General features: G+C 44.3%; 1 protein-coding gene across 2 annotated transcripts in view; it reads left to right on the top strand.

Annotated features, from left to right (window-relative positions):
- Positions 1-17,465, top strand: part of dennd5b (DENN/MADD domain containing 5B) — a 76,988-nt gene that overhangs the window by 24,989 nt on the left and 34,534 nt on the right. The window contains exons 2-4 of one of the 2 annotated variants that reach the window (XM_070928857.1): positions 4,034-4,093; positions 11,044-11,153; positions 16,541-17,243. In XM_070928857.1, coding sequence (XP_070784958.1) covers positions 4,034-4,093; positions 11,044-11,153; positions 16,541-17,243 — 873 coding nt within the window. The remainder of the gene's footprint in view (positions 1-4,033; positions 4,094-11,043; positions 11,154-16,540; positions 17,244-17,465) is intronic. The other variant, XM_070928858.1, reaches the window with a different exon arrangement.

The raw sequence follows: 17,465 nt of genomic DNA, 5'->3' as shown, positions 1-17,465 counted from the left end.
ATCCTTGTCCAATAATGGTTCCCCTGGACCCGCCTATAAAAACTTTTATTTACTTGCTTTCTCATAGAAAAATGTACTTTTAGTGTACATATTTCTGTTTTGTTTTTTCATTTTTATAACCTCTGTTGAATACTGCTGCATATGTGGCAACATTTCTATTCAGGCTATTTGGTAAAGTTATGGGGATATTTCATAGCATTGGGTTTGCGACCGAGGATGCAAGCTTTATCTGGATTAATTCGATTCACGGGGGGGGGGGTCATTATTGAGTCACGTAACACACATAACTTTGTCTCATTGATGTTTGCCGTAGCTTAGAAGTCGGCTGGGCCACTTTTTACAACATAATATATGTTCATCTAGACATACCGGTTATAATCTGCAGAGTGCATATTGTACACATAAACCATTGTGGCGTAGTTAAAAAGGGCTGTTGATAGACAATAAATACATATAGAGTGAGAATGGAGGCCAAGCCAACTACAGGAAATGACCCCCAAAACGAAAGGGTTTACGTGTTCAAGGAGACGGGTATTGTCGTCGCCATGCTGTACGTCAACTGCCTGGACTGACGCTCATACTTATTTAGAGGGTCACCAAAAATAAACGCGTCAATGCCAAGTCAGTCTGGCTTCACTTTACACAGTAAGCTGCGGTGACAGTGTGAATTTAAATGAGCCAAATGCAAGACCGGTAGAGAGAGCTTTAATAGTAACAGAACTACAACTAATAATAATAATTGTAGCAATGAGAGCCAAGCAGGCCCATGGCGGCAGCAGCCAGGCGTACCAGGACCACGATACACAGGAACCTGCGAGACGAGAAAGCACAAAGAAACTCTGGGGAAGATATAAAGTTTGTAACATGCATTGGAGGGATCATGGGAAGTCTCCCCAGCAGTCTAGGCCTATAGCAGCATAACTAGGGGCTGGTCCAGGCAGGCCTGAGCCAGCCCTAACTATAAGCGTTAGCAAAAAGCAAAATTTTAAGCCTACTCTTAAAGTAGAGAGTGTGTCTGCCTCCCGGACTCAAACTGGGAGCCGATTCCACAGGAGAGGAGCTTGATAGCTGAATGCTCCGGCTCCTGTTCGACTTTTGGAGACTCGAGGAACTGTGAGCTCTTTGAGATATGATGGTGCCTGACCAGTTAGAGCTTTGTAGGTGAGGAGAAGCATTTTAAACTATTCTGGATTTTACATATAAATATGATCTCTATTCCTGGTTCCTGTCCAACAGTGTGTTAGTGCGTCTCTCACTACTTTCTCACTTCCTGTGTGTGGTTCCTAATGAAGATGTAAATCTTTAAATTGAAATATATAGTTTCATTTACTTTACATGACTTCTCAGTTATTTCACTAAAACAGCTGCTCACTGTAGTTTTTAAATCAGACGTTACTCAGACTAGAGGAAATAGTGCATTTGTTGGGGACAATTTTCAGCGTCGGATGAATCCACATTTGGTGCTCTAGTGAGTATTTGGGGGAGTAGGACGGTGTATGTGGGATTTAGTCAAAATGATGTGTTTTTAATCATATCATTGAACGCAATGATACACCCTCCAGTCCAAAAGCCCTCCAGAGTCCAGAAAAGAGCCCCCCCGATGTCATCATGGCAAAGAAAAGAAAACAGGACATGTGGTCACTGCTGGGACAGGCGAGGCTGAGACAGAGACACTCAACGAAATAAGGAGCACAGTGAGTGTCAGTTCGGATTGAAAGAGTTTAAAGTGGTCTCGGCATTAGAACTCAGAGGAGATCACGCCGCCCGAAATGCATCAACATGCCACCACCTGAGGGACACACACACACACACACACACACACACAATCAATTAATTCAGACATATTAATCGTGGTAATGTTCTTATTACTGTTATTGTGTGCCGACAAATTGTATTTTCAAAGCTTTGGCAACATTGTTTTTGAAACTTTTGATGCCAATAAAGCGCTTTGAATTCAATCCAGCTGAATTGAGCTGAATTGAATGGTGCCATTTAGATGGTAAATAGCGTCGGTAACTAATCCATCAGCCTAAGCACAGTGTGCTTTGAGCAGCAGTATATGCCGACCAATACCTAATCAGCTTAATACTGCCACTCATTGATCTCATGCCAATACTGGTCATTGCAGTCTCTCAGAGTGTGTGTGTTTGTTCGAGACCTCAACCAAAGCAGAAGACCGGTTACATGGTCCAGAATATGTCTAAAATGTATATATATATTTTTTTTTTCACAGTACGTGTCTGTGTGTGTGAAAGTTGAATGGAAGTCGGAGAATGAAAATGACGTTTAGAGGCAGATAATGGTGTTTGTGTGGTTTTCCTCTCGCACAGCAGACGAATGGTTTCCCTCCCTTCTGACTCCCTTTCTGCACTGTTTTCAACATAGAGCGGAATGACTGGTGAGACTTTCAGTTGAGTCCCAGGCGCCAGGGCAGACCCGAGAGTGAAAAAAAAAAAAACTCTCCTGTGTCTATCCATGTGAAACAGGTCCATTTGCCTTTCCACAGCTTGTACGTGTTCACATTTATACTCATTGTCGTAGTACTACGGGCGGAGCAGCGACTGTTCTTGCTCTCAGCATACTTGAGCAGATCCAAAACGTTCCACCCTTTCTTTCAGAGATATGAATGGTGGAGTAGATCACGCCGAATGTAAATCTGTAATCGGATTGACCCCGAAGGACGATAGTGCGGCGCTAATTACTGCGATCTCAGGAAGAGAAACAGACGGGGGGTGAGCTGGTTGAAGAGACTGTGCCACACAGGAAGAACTGAAGGATGTGGGAGGCACAGTGAGGAGAAAACTGCAGAGAAAGCAGACTTAAATAAATGTTCTAGAGTTACATAATGCTGACAGGGAGGTGTGTGTGTGTGTGTGTGTGTGTGTGTGTGTGTGTGCCGTAAAGATCAGCAGTATGGAGTCTTGCTCAACATTTTGGATTGAAACGTGTCAGTCGTAGTCCTGTACAGGTTTCAAGTGTATACGTGGCCAACACTTCGTTGAAATATACACACACACACCCGCATATATGTGTGTGTATATATATATCTATAGTGTCCTCAATATAGGAGAACCACTAACAACATCAAAAACCTAATCCACGAGGAATGGGGGGGGGGGGGGGGGGTTAGGAGTATTGAGCTGGCTAAGACAGTCACAAAGGCTAAAGCTGGATTTAGGGTCGGAAACAGTTAAATAATAATGATAAAAGTGGGCGGGGGGCGAAAGAATCGGCTGTAATCTGTGCTCACGTTCCACTTCTCCCATTGGAGTGAATAGACTCAGGACCCGCCGCTTGTCTCCTAAAGGGGGCGGGGCTGGTGGCGAAACCCACGTGACACAAGGTACAGGAACTGATTTGAACTTCATCAAATGGAGATATTTTAGATTTTCCAAGATTCTGCCAGACGTTCAACTGAGACCTGAGACCCCCCCCCCCCCCCACCTAAATGTTTGTTGCTGCGCAAATGCTGCTGCTTGGTTCGCCTCCAAAAAAGCTGCCCGCTCACTAACACTAAACACCACCCGCTGCTGCGTCATTCACAGCTCCACTCCATGCATCACCTACATTTTTCAGTGAGTCTTGCACCTCGGTAATGGCACTTTTGACTCCCTGAAAGACCAAATATTCATTAGAGAAAAGACGATGACCCACAGTTTACATCTAACACACTGCACTGCACTACACTGCACTGAATTTTGTGACATGGCCTTTGCCTCATCATTAGGCCATCTGATCTCTTTTAATTGCGCTGGCTGTCGGTGGTTCAGTGTCTAATAAAAAGTAACACTGAAAAGTAAAAAGTGCTAATGCTAATACTCATTCATGTGTGTTACGTCTTAAATGCCATGCTCTGTTGTGTTATCGATATGTTTATTATTGATTATGTGTCGTGTTCATGCTCTACTCATTCTCGTGCATTTATTAATTTTGCTTGTCTGTGTGCATTTGGTTTGACATTGCGCTTTTTCTTTTTTGTTTGTTTTTCTTTGTTTCTTTGCTCCTTGTTTTTCTGCATGTGGCTGCTCCGTAGCTTTGTACCGATGGCTAGAAGCAGACCGCCAAGGCAGGGACCCCGATACTGCAGCCACAGGTAAAAACACCATCCACCGCTCCCCTCCTTCATAACACAGTGCCACACCTCACACTGTCCCTTTACACCTGGTAAATTGCGTAATCTAATGTGTGTGTGTCCCAGTATAGATTGATAGTTCCAAAGTTTTTGATAAGGATTTCCTCAGACACACAAAAATCCAAGGTCTGGGTTACGACTCATGCTGTTTAATAATACACAACTGATTGTCATTAGAGTTACGCTCCTCATCACCCCTCTAATCAACTGAAAGGTTGCATGCAAACTAGTTCTGAAAACTGTTTAGGGTTGGGGTTTGATAGCATTGTATCAGATCCAAATCCAGTATTGAGTCCGCTTATCAAATTGGAGTCCTTTCCTCGCTCCAAAAAAAAAAAGGGTGGTCCCTAGTTTCCTATTCAGAAAAGGTCGGACAAAACAAGACACTTTATCGACCAAGCGATTCATGAATAAATCAAGTAAATGGTCGGCAGATTAATCGACAATAAAAAAAAATGGAAGAGTTTCATTGAGCTTAATAATCGTTGCAACATCAGGATTCTTGTCAAACATCAGAGCCACAAATACCCTTACATGCAAAAACACACACATTTGGGTTTTCTTGGCATTCAAATTAGGAAGTTTTCACTCATCCAGTGACGCGCTTCCAACCAGCAATCTCCACTTTTTAAGAGCTGTCATTGGCTGTGTGCCTATTTATCTTGTATTTTTGAAGATATGGCCAATTGGTAGCATGCAGATGCAGAGGAAAAAGGGGCCCATGTGCTGATCCTTGTGGAACGCCGCATTTAACCTTAGAACAGGAGCGTGTCACCTGCATGATTTCTTCTCTACGCTGAGGTTCATTACCCTGGAGCTTGAAAATGGATCCAAAGTGGAACCCAAATCACTGTCAGAACCCAATCCCAGTAAACAGACTTGACTAACTGAGTTCACGCAAAGTCATCATCACAGAGAAATCAGCTGACAGTATCAACAACAAAAACTGTGCGTCACTCTTCCTCCACCACCTCCTTCAATCCATTTCATCCTCTTTCATTTTCTTTCCTTCCTTTTTTGGTACAGTGTTTGGGTCAAAATCACTCCCTCTCGTCCTCCCTGGTCATAGCTGACAACTTTTAAACCTTTGCCTCTCTCCTCATCCGAACCCCGTCTGTCCCTGCTTGCTTGCAGACTGGAGTTTTGGGAGTTAATAAACGCAGAGGATGGAGGTCTTAAAACAAAACGAGCTTGTTCTCTTCCCTTCTTCATCCCCTCCCTGTCGCCTTCTGTTTGTCATGGTTAAGGGCCTCAGGGGGGGCTTCGGTCGTCCTCCTCATGCCTGCTTTGAGAGGACACAAAGCCCTCCTGGACCTCCTGGGCCACACAGCCAAGAAGTGAAATCAGTGTGTGCGTTTTCTGAGAGAGAGACAAAGAAATAGACAGACAGAGAGCCCATGTAAGTGTGCATGATATCCTCTTAAATCAGTTGACAACAACTTGAGGCTGTTGTGCTGCTATCAAAAATAACAGGTGTTGTACATGTTATCTCAACCTTCATATACAGTAGTAGTGCAGTGCAGTTTAGTGAGAAACATTGAATTTCAACATTTTAAGAGTCTGGTGACATGCCACATGCTTGTCATTGTTAACAAATGCCATGTGCAGAGCCAAACCAGCATTGAATGCATCTCTACTAGTACTGTGTAGAGCTGCAACGATTACTCAATTAATCGATTGCTCTGCAAAAAAAAATGACTATAAGTATTTTGTTAATCGATAAATCATTTCGGCCATTTTTCAAGCAAAAATGTAAAAACGTTTGCCGGTTCCAGCGTTCTTAAACGTCAGGATTTGCTGCTTTTCTTTCTCGTTTTTGACAGTAAATGAAGGGTCGTTGGGGTTTTGGACTGTTTGGTTGGACAAAAGAAGCAATTTGAAGGCGTCACTTTGGGCTCTGGGAAATTGTGCAAGTAGTATGCATTTCTCCCAATTTCTAGATATTTTATAAACTGAACGATTCATCGATTCATCGTGACAGTAATCAGCAGACTAATCGATAATGAGCCCTGGTACTGTGTGTGTGTATCACAGCCTGATGTATCCTCTGTGCCATAGAGCTCCATTGTTGTTGTTGGACTTGTAATTTAATGGCTCACATGGTAAATTCACAATAACACAAGTACATTATGTATTCACTAAGTCATAGTAATTCTACTCTGCTGTGCCTTTTTGAATGATGTTAAGCTTCTTTTATTTCTTTTGGGCCCCTGGAAAGCTTTTAATTACAGCTGCAGCAATAAGTCGATTAGTGTTTCGCCAAACATTTGCTGGTTCCAGCCTCTAAAAATGTGATTTGAGGCTTTTCTTTGTCACACATGATAGGAAACCGAATATCTTTGGGTTTTCAAGATGTTCCCTTGAACTCTGGGAAATGCTAGCAAGCATGTTTTCTGACATTTTATAGACAAAACCGGTTAAGAAAAGAGTCGGCAGATTAATGGACAATAGACAAAAATTAGTTAGTTGCAGCCTGACTTTTAATGTGAAACATCTGTGCAGGAAGTGTTGAGTTTCGTTGACAGGAGCTAAACACTCCAAAGTAGTTCCAAAGACTGGAAGTATATAGTTCTGTCAACTTTTCGAGACAACAGGTAAACATGGACGGTGTTGAGTCTTGAAGGAATTAAGGTTCCCCCGTTTACAATAATCATAGTGTTATAGCCATATCCTCACACAAAACCCTTATTGATCTGGTGACGGGGCCCACCGATCAATGATTAAATGTACAAAACGATCAGTCTGCCCGTCCTCCTTTATCCTGCGCTCCTCTTCAGTAACCTTCTGACCTCCCTCCTAATCATAAAAAAGGCCCAAACTGTCCACAGTCAAAGCACCGGCGCTCCCAGTTACAGGGCCCCATTCACTTATCTGAAATCAATGTCGGCTTGTCTCCACCTTGCACCGGGACTTTCGGAGACCTGGCCACCGAGACGAAAATGGAATGGCGTGTGGATTAGCAGTGAGATTTCGTAGCCCACCGAGAGTCATTACAGACCCCAGTATCAGAGCACCATCACCACATCAGGGGAAAGGTTTGAGTCAGCTGTCGAAGTGCCCCTGAGCAAGACTCTATGATCTTTTTTAATTGTCCCACTGGGAATAAATCAAGATATTATATTGAATTGATTCAGAAAGGCTTTGGCCCCGCGGATCATTAGTCTAGTAGTTGACCTCTTGTGGTGTGGTATGGTATGTGGTAGGATAGCAGATATCCTTCATTAGAAGTCCCAAGAGCCTTTTCTTCTGTACATCTACGATGTCCCTCCTGGACTAAACAACAGCAAAGCACAAATGTTCAACCACGAAAACAATAATACATATACAACACAGCTGCAGCAAACAAACAGGACCGTAATTTCTGAATCATGTCCTAAAAAGTTTCCTGGAACAATAATAATGGGAAAATAGAGACAGTGGTCAATTGGCACTCTTCTAAATTCTTCTGTTATTTCAAAGTAATTGCTAGCGTAAACCCGAGGGAGTCATGAGTCTGTGCAAAGCAGGTTAGCGGAACAAGCAAACGTGGAATTAGTCCGAAAGCAAGAAGACACTTCAACACATATTCAAATATATTCAAGTAATAAATGCACGAAGGAATGAACATATGCTTGAGGTTACATTTCTATTGTCCCGATAATTACAGTTCGTTTCAGGAAAATTACCGACCTGTAAAATGAAGCGAAGAAATGATAATAATAATTTAAAAAAAAAAGATTCCAACAAATCAAATGTAAAAGGTTATGTAAAATACTTTTATTTCTGAACCTTTTTATTGCTCCCCTCATTTTATCCAGAACTAGTGCTGTTTCTACTGCCACGATATCATAACCACTATATATGCCTGGATTTTCCCTTAAACATTCCCCTGTGGGAATCCCTCCTGTCACCACACAGCTGAGGGACACACAGTTTGAATTGTTTCCATTTTACATATAAAGCGTTTTGCTGACGTTGTGACTCGAGAGCGATTTGGAATAAGCCCGGCGGCACACTAAGCTTGTATTCCCCAATCACGTAGTTCAGTGGTGCATACACAGTCGGAGAAACACAAGACTCCTGTGATGGAGTCAGTTGTACTGAAGGAATAGATGTGGTGAGACAGTAGATGACATGACCACCTCTGGTGGACGGATGTTGGGCATGGGACTACCAGCATGGCCGCCCCTGCATTACACACACAGTTTGTCTCTGCTGTGCTCTCCACTTCCTCCCCACTGTACAAAAATGAAGCCAAACTCTCCCGGATTACGGCTGCTGCCGCCTTGCGCCGGTGACGGAGCCAGAGTTTGCAGGGTCAGTGGTGATCGGGCAAGCGGAGCCGCGGTATCGAGGTCCCGGGCATACACCCGCCCGACCCTATCGCAAACACACCACAGTCAAATCACAGCTGTCAATCATGACGTCATGCTGACCTGTTTTTAAAACCAAACGAATTAACTAAAAATTAACACTTGAACAAACATCAGCGTGATAAGAACGACCTGAAATGACAGGAACCATCTTTGGGGGGAAATTTATTTGATGTGTAATTGATTTTTTAGTTTGACCCATGTCCCGTCCGCTAACATGGAGGGGGCGGGGTTTATGACCTATACTGCAGCCAGCCATGAGACGTTTCAATTCAGGGGAGCTGTCATGTCGTCCATCTATATATACCGTCTATGACACAGACACCACACACGCACACATACACAATGAAATGTCAGTAGATGGAAGAAGATGGGGCCGTTTAGGTGCAGGTGAGCTAGGCGGTCACCTGGGGCACCATCAGCCGACAGTCATGGTCCCCAGAGAATGAATCCTAATGACTGGTGTCCTCTGACTTTTCCTCTAGCGCCACCATTCTTGGTTTTGAGTGAAATGTCTCAACAGCTGTCTGATAGATCGAAAATTGGTACATACATTCATGGCCCCCCTTTGAATGAATTGTTATCACTTTGGTGATTCCATGACTTTTAATCCAGCGCCATCATCATTGAATTGAATAATGAATATTTGTCCAGCACTTTGGTTTCTAACTAAATACCTGTAAAACGAATGACATTGCCATCAGCCTCAGCTGGACTTTGTGTTTAGTGTTGATTAGCAAGTGTTAGAATCCTAACACGGTGAACATGATAAACAATATAGCTGCTAATGCCACGCACATCATAGTTATCGTGGATCCACTCTCCTTACTTATTTTTACAATTTATCTGTATATTATGATTTTCTGTTGTGAACTTATGAGGGGTGTGAGGATTCACCGATTCGAATCGGAATCTGGACGTTAATGATGCCACTACATCGACACATGGACCCCTGGATCGATCTAAATGTACCGTGAACTGGTCAACGGCCTGATTCTAAAGTTACAAACTGGTTGACTGAAATTTTGATGCTAAATCTGCACAGCGTCTCCTCTCTCGTTAAAAGGTCAACGCGAGACTCTCGCGTTACGAGAGTAACGTTAGCGTAGCGTTGCTTGCGGGGTAAAAAACAAAACGCAGACACGGTTTATAGTGCACCATCAAATCTAAAGTTTGTAAGATGTTCGTATTTCATAATAAGTCAGGAAAATTGGACAAAAGTCTTGCCATTTGTAAGGTCTGTAGAACAGCGATGAAGTTTCGTAGTAGGGGTTAGGGTTAGGACATACACTCACCCGGTGAGACGGCATGGTGAAACCTATGTGGGTGTTTTGGTTAAACAAGTGACCCTGTTAACTGGCGACTCTCAGCTGAGTGCATCCGTGAGATAATACATAGCTGTCCTCGTAGACGCCCTCAATTAGTTTTTCATCAAAACATACCTATTTGATTCATCTTTGGAGTCCTGTTTGAAGAAACGTGTCACATAGGCATTTTGAACGTCGCTTGTTGTTACAGGATTTGTTGTCAGTTAAATCAAGGTAAGCAATGCTGCGTTTATAGAATTGTTTATAATGGAAAATTAATGTCTCCATTAAACAAGTGTTAAGAACGCATCAAATGGCACTGAATCGTATCGCATCAAATCATTCTGTATTAAAATGCATCGTCCCTGAATCGTAACGTAGCCCATGTATCTGGATATGTATCGGATCGTCTTATAAGGGAGAGATGCACACCCCGAGAATCTATTCTGTACACAACGTGTATTTCCTGTCTGTCCGTCCTCCTCTGCTGCTCTTCCTGAGCTTTCTTCCCTTTTTTCCCTGTTTTTGGGGGGGGGGGGGGGGGTGTTCCTCATTCAAATCGAGGGTCTAAAGACATAGGCAAATTGTGATTTGTGATATCTATATAAATAAAGTTGACGTGACTTAAGATGACACATATTTCAAAGCTGGAATGATGAGGCTGAAACGTGCCCTCATCATTTATAAGTTTAATGGCATTGAATGTCAAAGAAGCTGGTCATTACGTGTTTTTATTGGAGGCTGACACAAGTGAGGAAAGGACCAAAACAGACACACGAGACTTCAGCCTTATTTGACTTGTGTGTGTGTGTGTGTGTGTGTGTGTGTGTGTGTGTGTGTCTGTGTCTGTGTTGACGTGGGGGGCAGGGGGATGTAGAGCAGTCCAGCTGCTGACCAAGAGGAATGTCATGCATGCAGTCAGCGTGGCTGTTGAGTGTCATACACTGCACATGAGGTCATCCTCCCCCGGGCTACTTTTTTTCTGTCCCTGTACAAACCCTGACTCTACACAGCTTCCATGTTTCTTTCACATATGTTCTGTCTGACACTTCTCCTGATCATTCGCACCAGAAACATTCAACTATACAACATACAGAAACTGTGTGTGGATATTTAAAGCTTGGTGTAATAAAGATGGTTTGTATTGGAGGTGTTAGGCTTGGCAGGACCGACTGGTAGTCACAGGTCTGACCTTTTTGTGTTACGGCTACATCATCGCCCTGATCATCCCTATGTCTTCCCGTCTGTGTAGGTGAAAACTTTGAGCAGAGCCCCCTGAAGAGGACGTTCAAGTCCAAAGTTCTGGCACGCTACCCTGAGAACGTGGAGTGGAACCCCTTCGACCAGGATGCCGTCAACATGGTAGGTGCATTGTACCGTTGTATGGGGGGGGTTGATTAGATCAGAACTATTTTTACCTCCAGCAGGACAGGAAGAGACCAGTGGGCTTTACAGAGGAAAACAGACTGTGGATTATTTAAAAACTAGCAGTTTGGGGGCTTCCTTTTAAGGAAGAAACCACGCGTTTTGAGCATATAGGCCCTGCATTAAGACACCCTGGGCCTTCTCAAGGGATCCTGGGTAACAGAGTGATGATACATCCCCTCCCATATCTGTGGAATTGCCTAGAGAGCTTTGCACAGAGGGCTGCATTGATAACACCGTCCTATTTCAGTTTTGTTGTCTCAATTTAGATGTTTCATGTCGAGGAGTTGAGGATGAAATGTGGAAAAGAGGCAAAGGCAAGTCGTTTCTGACAAGGAGAAGTGGCACCCCTTCTTGTCGGAGTCATAGCTCTGAATCAGAGCTCGCAGACATTGTTCACACACTGCAGGAATCAGATGCTCCCTGAGGATGTACATCCATGAGTCTGCTTTAAAATCATATTAAAAAAGAGCTTCACGTCCAGACTTTTTCTTCAGAATCAAAGTAATCCGGCTGATATTTTGGTACATTTGACAAAGCTGTTGTACATGAAGCGCAGAAATAACAGTAGAAACTGATTTAACGCTGAAAATGAAGCAGCTCAGATGCTTTCCAACAACGTCCGGTGTGGCCTTGAATGGCACACTTTACAGTGCATCCGGAAAGTATTCACGGCGCTTCACTTTTTCCACATTTTGTTATGTTACACCCTTATTCCAAAATGGATTAAATAAAATTTTTTCCTCAAAATTCTACACACAACACCCCATAATGACAATGTGAAACAGTTTTTTTGAAATTTTTGCAAATTTATTAAAAATAAAAAACTAAGAAATCACATGTACATAAGTATTCACAGCCTTTGCCATGAAGCTCAAAATTGAGCACAGGTGCATCCTGTTTCCACTGATCATCCTTGAGATGTTTCTGCAGCTTAATTGGAATCCACCTGTGGTAAATTCAGTTGATTGGACATGATTTGGAAAGGCACACACCTGTCTATATAAGGTCCCACAGTTGACAGTGCATGTCAGAGCACAAACCAAGCACGAAGTCAAAGGAATTGTCTGTAGACCTCCGAGACAGGATTGTCTCGAGGCACAAATCTGGGGAAGGTTACAGAAATATTTCTGCTGCTTTGAAGGTCCCAATGAGCACAGTGGCCTCCATCATCCGTAAGTGGAAGAAGTTCGGAACCACCAGGACTCTTCCTAGAGCTGGCCGGCCATCTAAACTGAGTAATCGGGGGAGAAGGGCCTTAGTCAGGGAGGTGACCAAGAACCCGATGGTCACTCTGTCAGAGCTCCAGAGTTCCTCTGTGGAGAGAGGAGAACCTTCCAGAAGGACAACCATCTCTGCAGAAATCCGCCAATCAGGCCTGTATGGTAGAGTGGCCAGACGGAAGCCACTCCTTAGTAAAAGGCACATAGCAGCCCGCCGCGAGTTTGCCAAAAGGCACCTGAAGGACTCTCAGACCATGAGAAACAAAATTCTCTGGTCTGATGAGACAAAGATTGAACTCTTTGGTGTGAATGCCAGGCGTCACGTTTGGAGGAAACCAGGCACCGCTCATCACCAGGCCAATACCATCCCTACAGTGAAGCATGGTGGTGGCAGCATCATGCTGTGGGGATGTTTTTCAGCGGCAGGAACTGGGAGACTAGTCAGGATAGAGGGAAAGATGAATGCAGCAAAGTACAGAGACATCCTGGATGAAAACCTGCTCCAGAGCGCTCTTGACCTCAGACTGGGGCGACGGTTTATCTTTCAGCAGGACAACGACCCTAAGCACACAGCCAAGATATCAAAGGAGTGGCTTCAGGACAACTCTGTGAATGTCCTTGAGTGGCCCAGCCAGAGCCCAGACTTGAATCCGATTGAACATCTCTGGAGAGATCTGAAAATGGCTGTGCACCGACGCTTCCCATCCAACCTGATGGAGCTTGAGAGGTGCTGCAAAGAGGAATGGGTGAAACTGCCCAAAGATAGGTGTGCCAAGCTTGTGGCATCATATTCAAAAAGACTTGAGGCTGTAATTGCTGCCAAAGGTGCATCAACAAAGTATTGAGCAAAGGCTGTGAATACTTATGTACATGTGATTTCTCAGGTTTTTTATTTTTAATAAATTTGCAAAAATCTCAAATAAACTTTTTTCACGTTGTCATTATGGGGTGTTGTGTGTAGAATTTTGAGGAAAAAAATTAATTTAATCCATTTTGGTATAAGGCTGCAACATAACAAAATGTGGAAAAAGTGAAGCGCTGTGAATACTTTCCGGATGCACTGTATATATTAAGATATAGGTATGATGTTCAGAGGTGAAAAATAAACCCCAGGTCGTCTTGACAACAACCATTTCTTGACATGTCCTAATATGCAAATTCCCCATCTATTTCACAAAGCCAGACCTTGAGATGTTATTGAAAAGTCCATGAATTTGTTTTTGAAAAGTGTGATGAGTGTTTGATGAGGCCTAAATTGTCAGTTTCGGTGATCTTGACAGGATTCTGTGTGTGTGTGTGTGTCTGTGTGTCTGTGTGTCTGTGTGTGCACGTGAGGTGTTAGGCTCTGGGTGCCTCTCTCTCGCGATGGAAGGTCACTGCCTGTTTTTTCCACCTGCCTTGGCGTCAGCACTGCTGAATAATTCAGCTGCGGTTCTCGCCTTACATCGGCATGGAAACGGGCCATTATGCAGCAGCGTCACGTCTGAAACCCGACACCCAGTTGATTGCGAGCTGTCGAGGGATGACGGCCGAGAGACATTCTGTAGAAACAGCATCTTTTCTCTCTCTCTCTTTCCATGTCTTGTGACCTCCACTGCCCCTCATTTCCGCCCCCGCTCTTCCTCCTCCTTCATACCTCCATCACCTGCTCCTCCCATTCTCCTCTCCTCCGCCTCTCTCTGGAATGCCCTCATCCCGGCTCTTCTTCCTCCTCCTGCTGCGAGGCGAGCAATGAGGAGGATGGGGGGGGGTAATCACACCTCCTGCACAGGCACGCCAGTAAAGCCCACAACTACTTATGTCTGCCACCACTAACCACCGAACCTGGTGCACTTGACCTTCTGGTGCACTGCATCATTGTAACCAACGAGCAATACTTACTGACAAATGGCAAGACATTTTCTATGCTTCTGCAGTTTTTCATTCTATGGTTGAATTGGTTGAATACCAGCTGTTGGAATCTTTATACAGCACATAAGAACTATAGAAACTGATTCCTATAATTTGTCCTATAAGAATATTATTTAGATATGAACCGATAATGCACTCTGAGCAGGTGCAAACGGCATCCAATATATATATTTTTTTGCTCCACTAAAATTTGGATGGGAGGTGTCAGACACCTTCTTCGTCATGACTTGGCCAAATCTGGACACACGTTTGATATTCAGACATTTGGTGAGGTTCATCCTCTAACATAAAGCTAAACCGACATTACACAGGTGTCGTTTTTTTTACCTGCTGATGAGATATTGGAGCCTGGTGCGTTGTTCTCAACCTCCAGTATTTTAAGACAAATCATACAATATTGCCTAATGAGCTATTTTTCCACCCAGACTGGACCACTGGAGTTTTACTTTCCCCCTGTTCAGTTGGGGGTACATTTCCACTCCCCACCTCCAGTTGACCTCTACCGACAGATGAGGCTGCTTACTGCTTAATAAAGGCCTCAGCATATTCCCTGCACTGTAAACAATAAACCATATACACCTCCTCCTCCCTCTCCTGTTGTCCTCATTCCTTTGTCACATCATGACAACAACAACATAAACGGGGGAAAAAAAACAGGGGAAAAAAAGCCGAATGAGGTCATTTTGTACTGTGACTGCTGCGTCACGGAGGTCAAATGTATATTTGTTCCGACGTCACGCCTGGAACGTCACGTCGTTGCTTCTTACTTGTGTAGCTGAGCGATTCTAAACAAGTCGATATTTACTTGACACTCGCCATATTTTCATCGCTGCAGCGTGTGAGCTTCAGAGCATGCTCCTCACCGAGAGCCGAGAGGTGAAGCACATGAAATATAATTGTTTTCGAGACAACAAAGCTAAATAAGGAACACAAGCTGGGTGTGTTTCATTTGTTCCCTGTAAAGACAAAATGTGCATAAGTCGGAAAACTGGGTAAAATGTCACAAGTGTTTTGTTAGTGAAGTATAAAAAAGGTTAAAAAAAAAAATCAATCTTGCTCATGTAAATGTATGAGCTTGTTCAGGTATGCAGACTCTAAAGCTCATACATATGTATGTGTGTTTGCAGAGCAGTAAGCAATAACACACTTGAAATGCATGTTTATGTGTGTTGGCACTGAGCAGTTCTTGTCTCCAGTCCTGTTCAGAGCATTCAGCAGCCAAATAACCGCAATGAGGCTAATAAGTCGGATTTATTGCAGGCTTTGCTGCCGACTGGGTGGTTGTGTCAACGGTTGATGTGAATTTGGCCACGAAAGCATCACACACGCAAGCACACACCGCCAACATCAGTCATGGCATCATTTAAACTTGTATTGGTTAGAAAATGTAAAAAAATCTATCATGTTCTTGGGTTTTTGTTTGATTTGCACACCAACACCAGTTCAGATTTTTAGCTACGCTAGCGCCGTGGCTCGAGGGACGGCGATGTCGTTTTTGACCATGGGGTTGTTGGTCCACCGCTACTCAGAAACTGTTGGATGGATATTGCCATGGCATTCGTGTTCTCCAGAGGATGAGTCCCCCTGACATTGGTGATCCTCTGACTTTTCCTGAGGCTGACACTTGCGGTTCACACTGCGACACCTTTGGTGACTACCGAATGGTTTGCAGTGAAATTTGGTGCAGGCAGTCGTGCTTCCCCCGCAGTATGAATTGTATTAATTTTGACTAAAAAGTTAATACCTCGAATACTCCGATGCAACTTGATCCAAAGGGACTCCAACACCCACTGAGGACCTGCTTGAAGGATCTTCATCAGATGAAGAATCTTATCTGATATGATGTGATTCAAAGCCCCAGAACAGCTATTAAATAGACCTTGAGATGAGGTTGTTGTGTTAACGGCTGTTTCCAAGGTCTAGAATGAACGATGAAACTTGGCTGGGTTTGTTAATCGAGTTAAATCTTTGGACAAAATTGCATTGAATATGTGAATTAAATGAGTTAATGGTTTATTGTCTATCACTGGAAAGTCCACATCGCGATCATCATGAAAAAAACACTTTCTGTCAAACGTCTTCAAGTCCTTTCAGTACTCTTAGTTGGTAAAGACGTGGTTTGAACTAGAATTGACAATGGTTTGCTTTTGAGGTGGTGATTGACTCCTGTCCCCTCCCCTCTCCCCGCAGCTGTGCATGCCCAAAGGCCTGTCGTTCAGGACGCAGGCAGACCAGCGTGATCCGCAGTTCCACTCCTTCATCATTACAAAGGAGGATGGCTCTCGTACCTACGGCTTCGTCCACACCTTCTACGAGGAGGTGACCAGCCCACAGATCTGCTCTGCTATGGAGACCCTCTACCAGATGCACAATGCAGAGCATGCCTCCACCAACCCCCCTTCCTCCACCTCCTCCTCCTCCTCCTCATCCTCCTCGAGCATGGACTCTCTGGCCAGCAGTTTGGACGAGGCCGACTCCCCCACCTCCTCATCCGCCTTGTCTTCATCTCGCCGGGTGGGTGGCTACGACTCATCGCGGGACACCCTCTACGTGTCCAAGGCCTTGTGTCTCATCACGCCCATGCCCTTCATGCACGCCTGCCGCCGCTTCTTGTTGCAGCTGCACAGGGCTGTTACTGCGGCCACCGCCCCCCCACTGCCACTGGAGAGCTACGTTCACAATGTCCTGTACGAGGTGCCGCTTCCGGCTCCGGGACGTTCGCTCAAGTTCCACGGTGTATACGAGCCCATCGTGTGCCAGAGGCCTGGGCTGGGGGAGCTGCCCCTGGCTGACTTCCCCCTCGCAGAGGCCTTCAGTCTGCTGGGAGTGGAGAACCTGGTCCAGGTGTTCACCTGCACCCTGCTGGAGATGCAGATCCTCCTGTACTCACAAGGTAAGGAAGCATGTAAATACAGTCAGGATCATAGCCAATCCGACTTTTTCTGCACAGGGGGCAGAAAATCAAATTTCTTTACTGAACCTCATTTGTCAATTTATCAAGTAACCGAAGACATGATTGATTATGAGAATGAATAGTCCAGGAGAGGCACCAGGCGGTGATGCCATGTAGACGTTATGATGCTGTGTTTAGGAGTAGGAGTCTGTGGCTGTCTTG

This window comes from Enoplosus armatus, chromosome 22, assembly GCF_043641665.1.
Source record: "Enoplosus armatus isolate fEnoArm2 chromosome 22, fEnoArm2.hap1, whole genome shotgun sequence".
In the NCBI taxonomy this organism is placed as follows: Eukaryota; Metazoa; Chordata; class Actinopteri; order Centrarchiformes; family Enoplosidae; genus Enoplosus; species Enoplosus armatus.
Note: the sequence above shows the minus strand (reverse complement) of the source record. Positions and strands in the feature narration are given on the sequence as shown.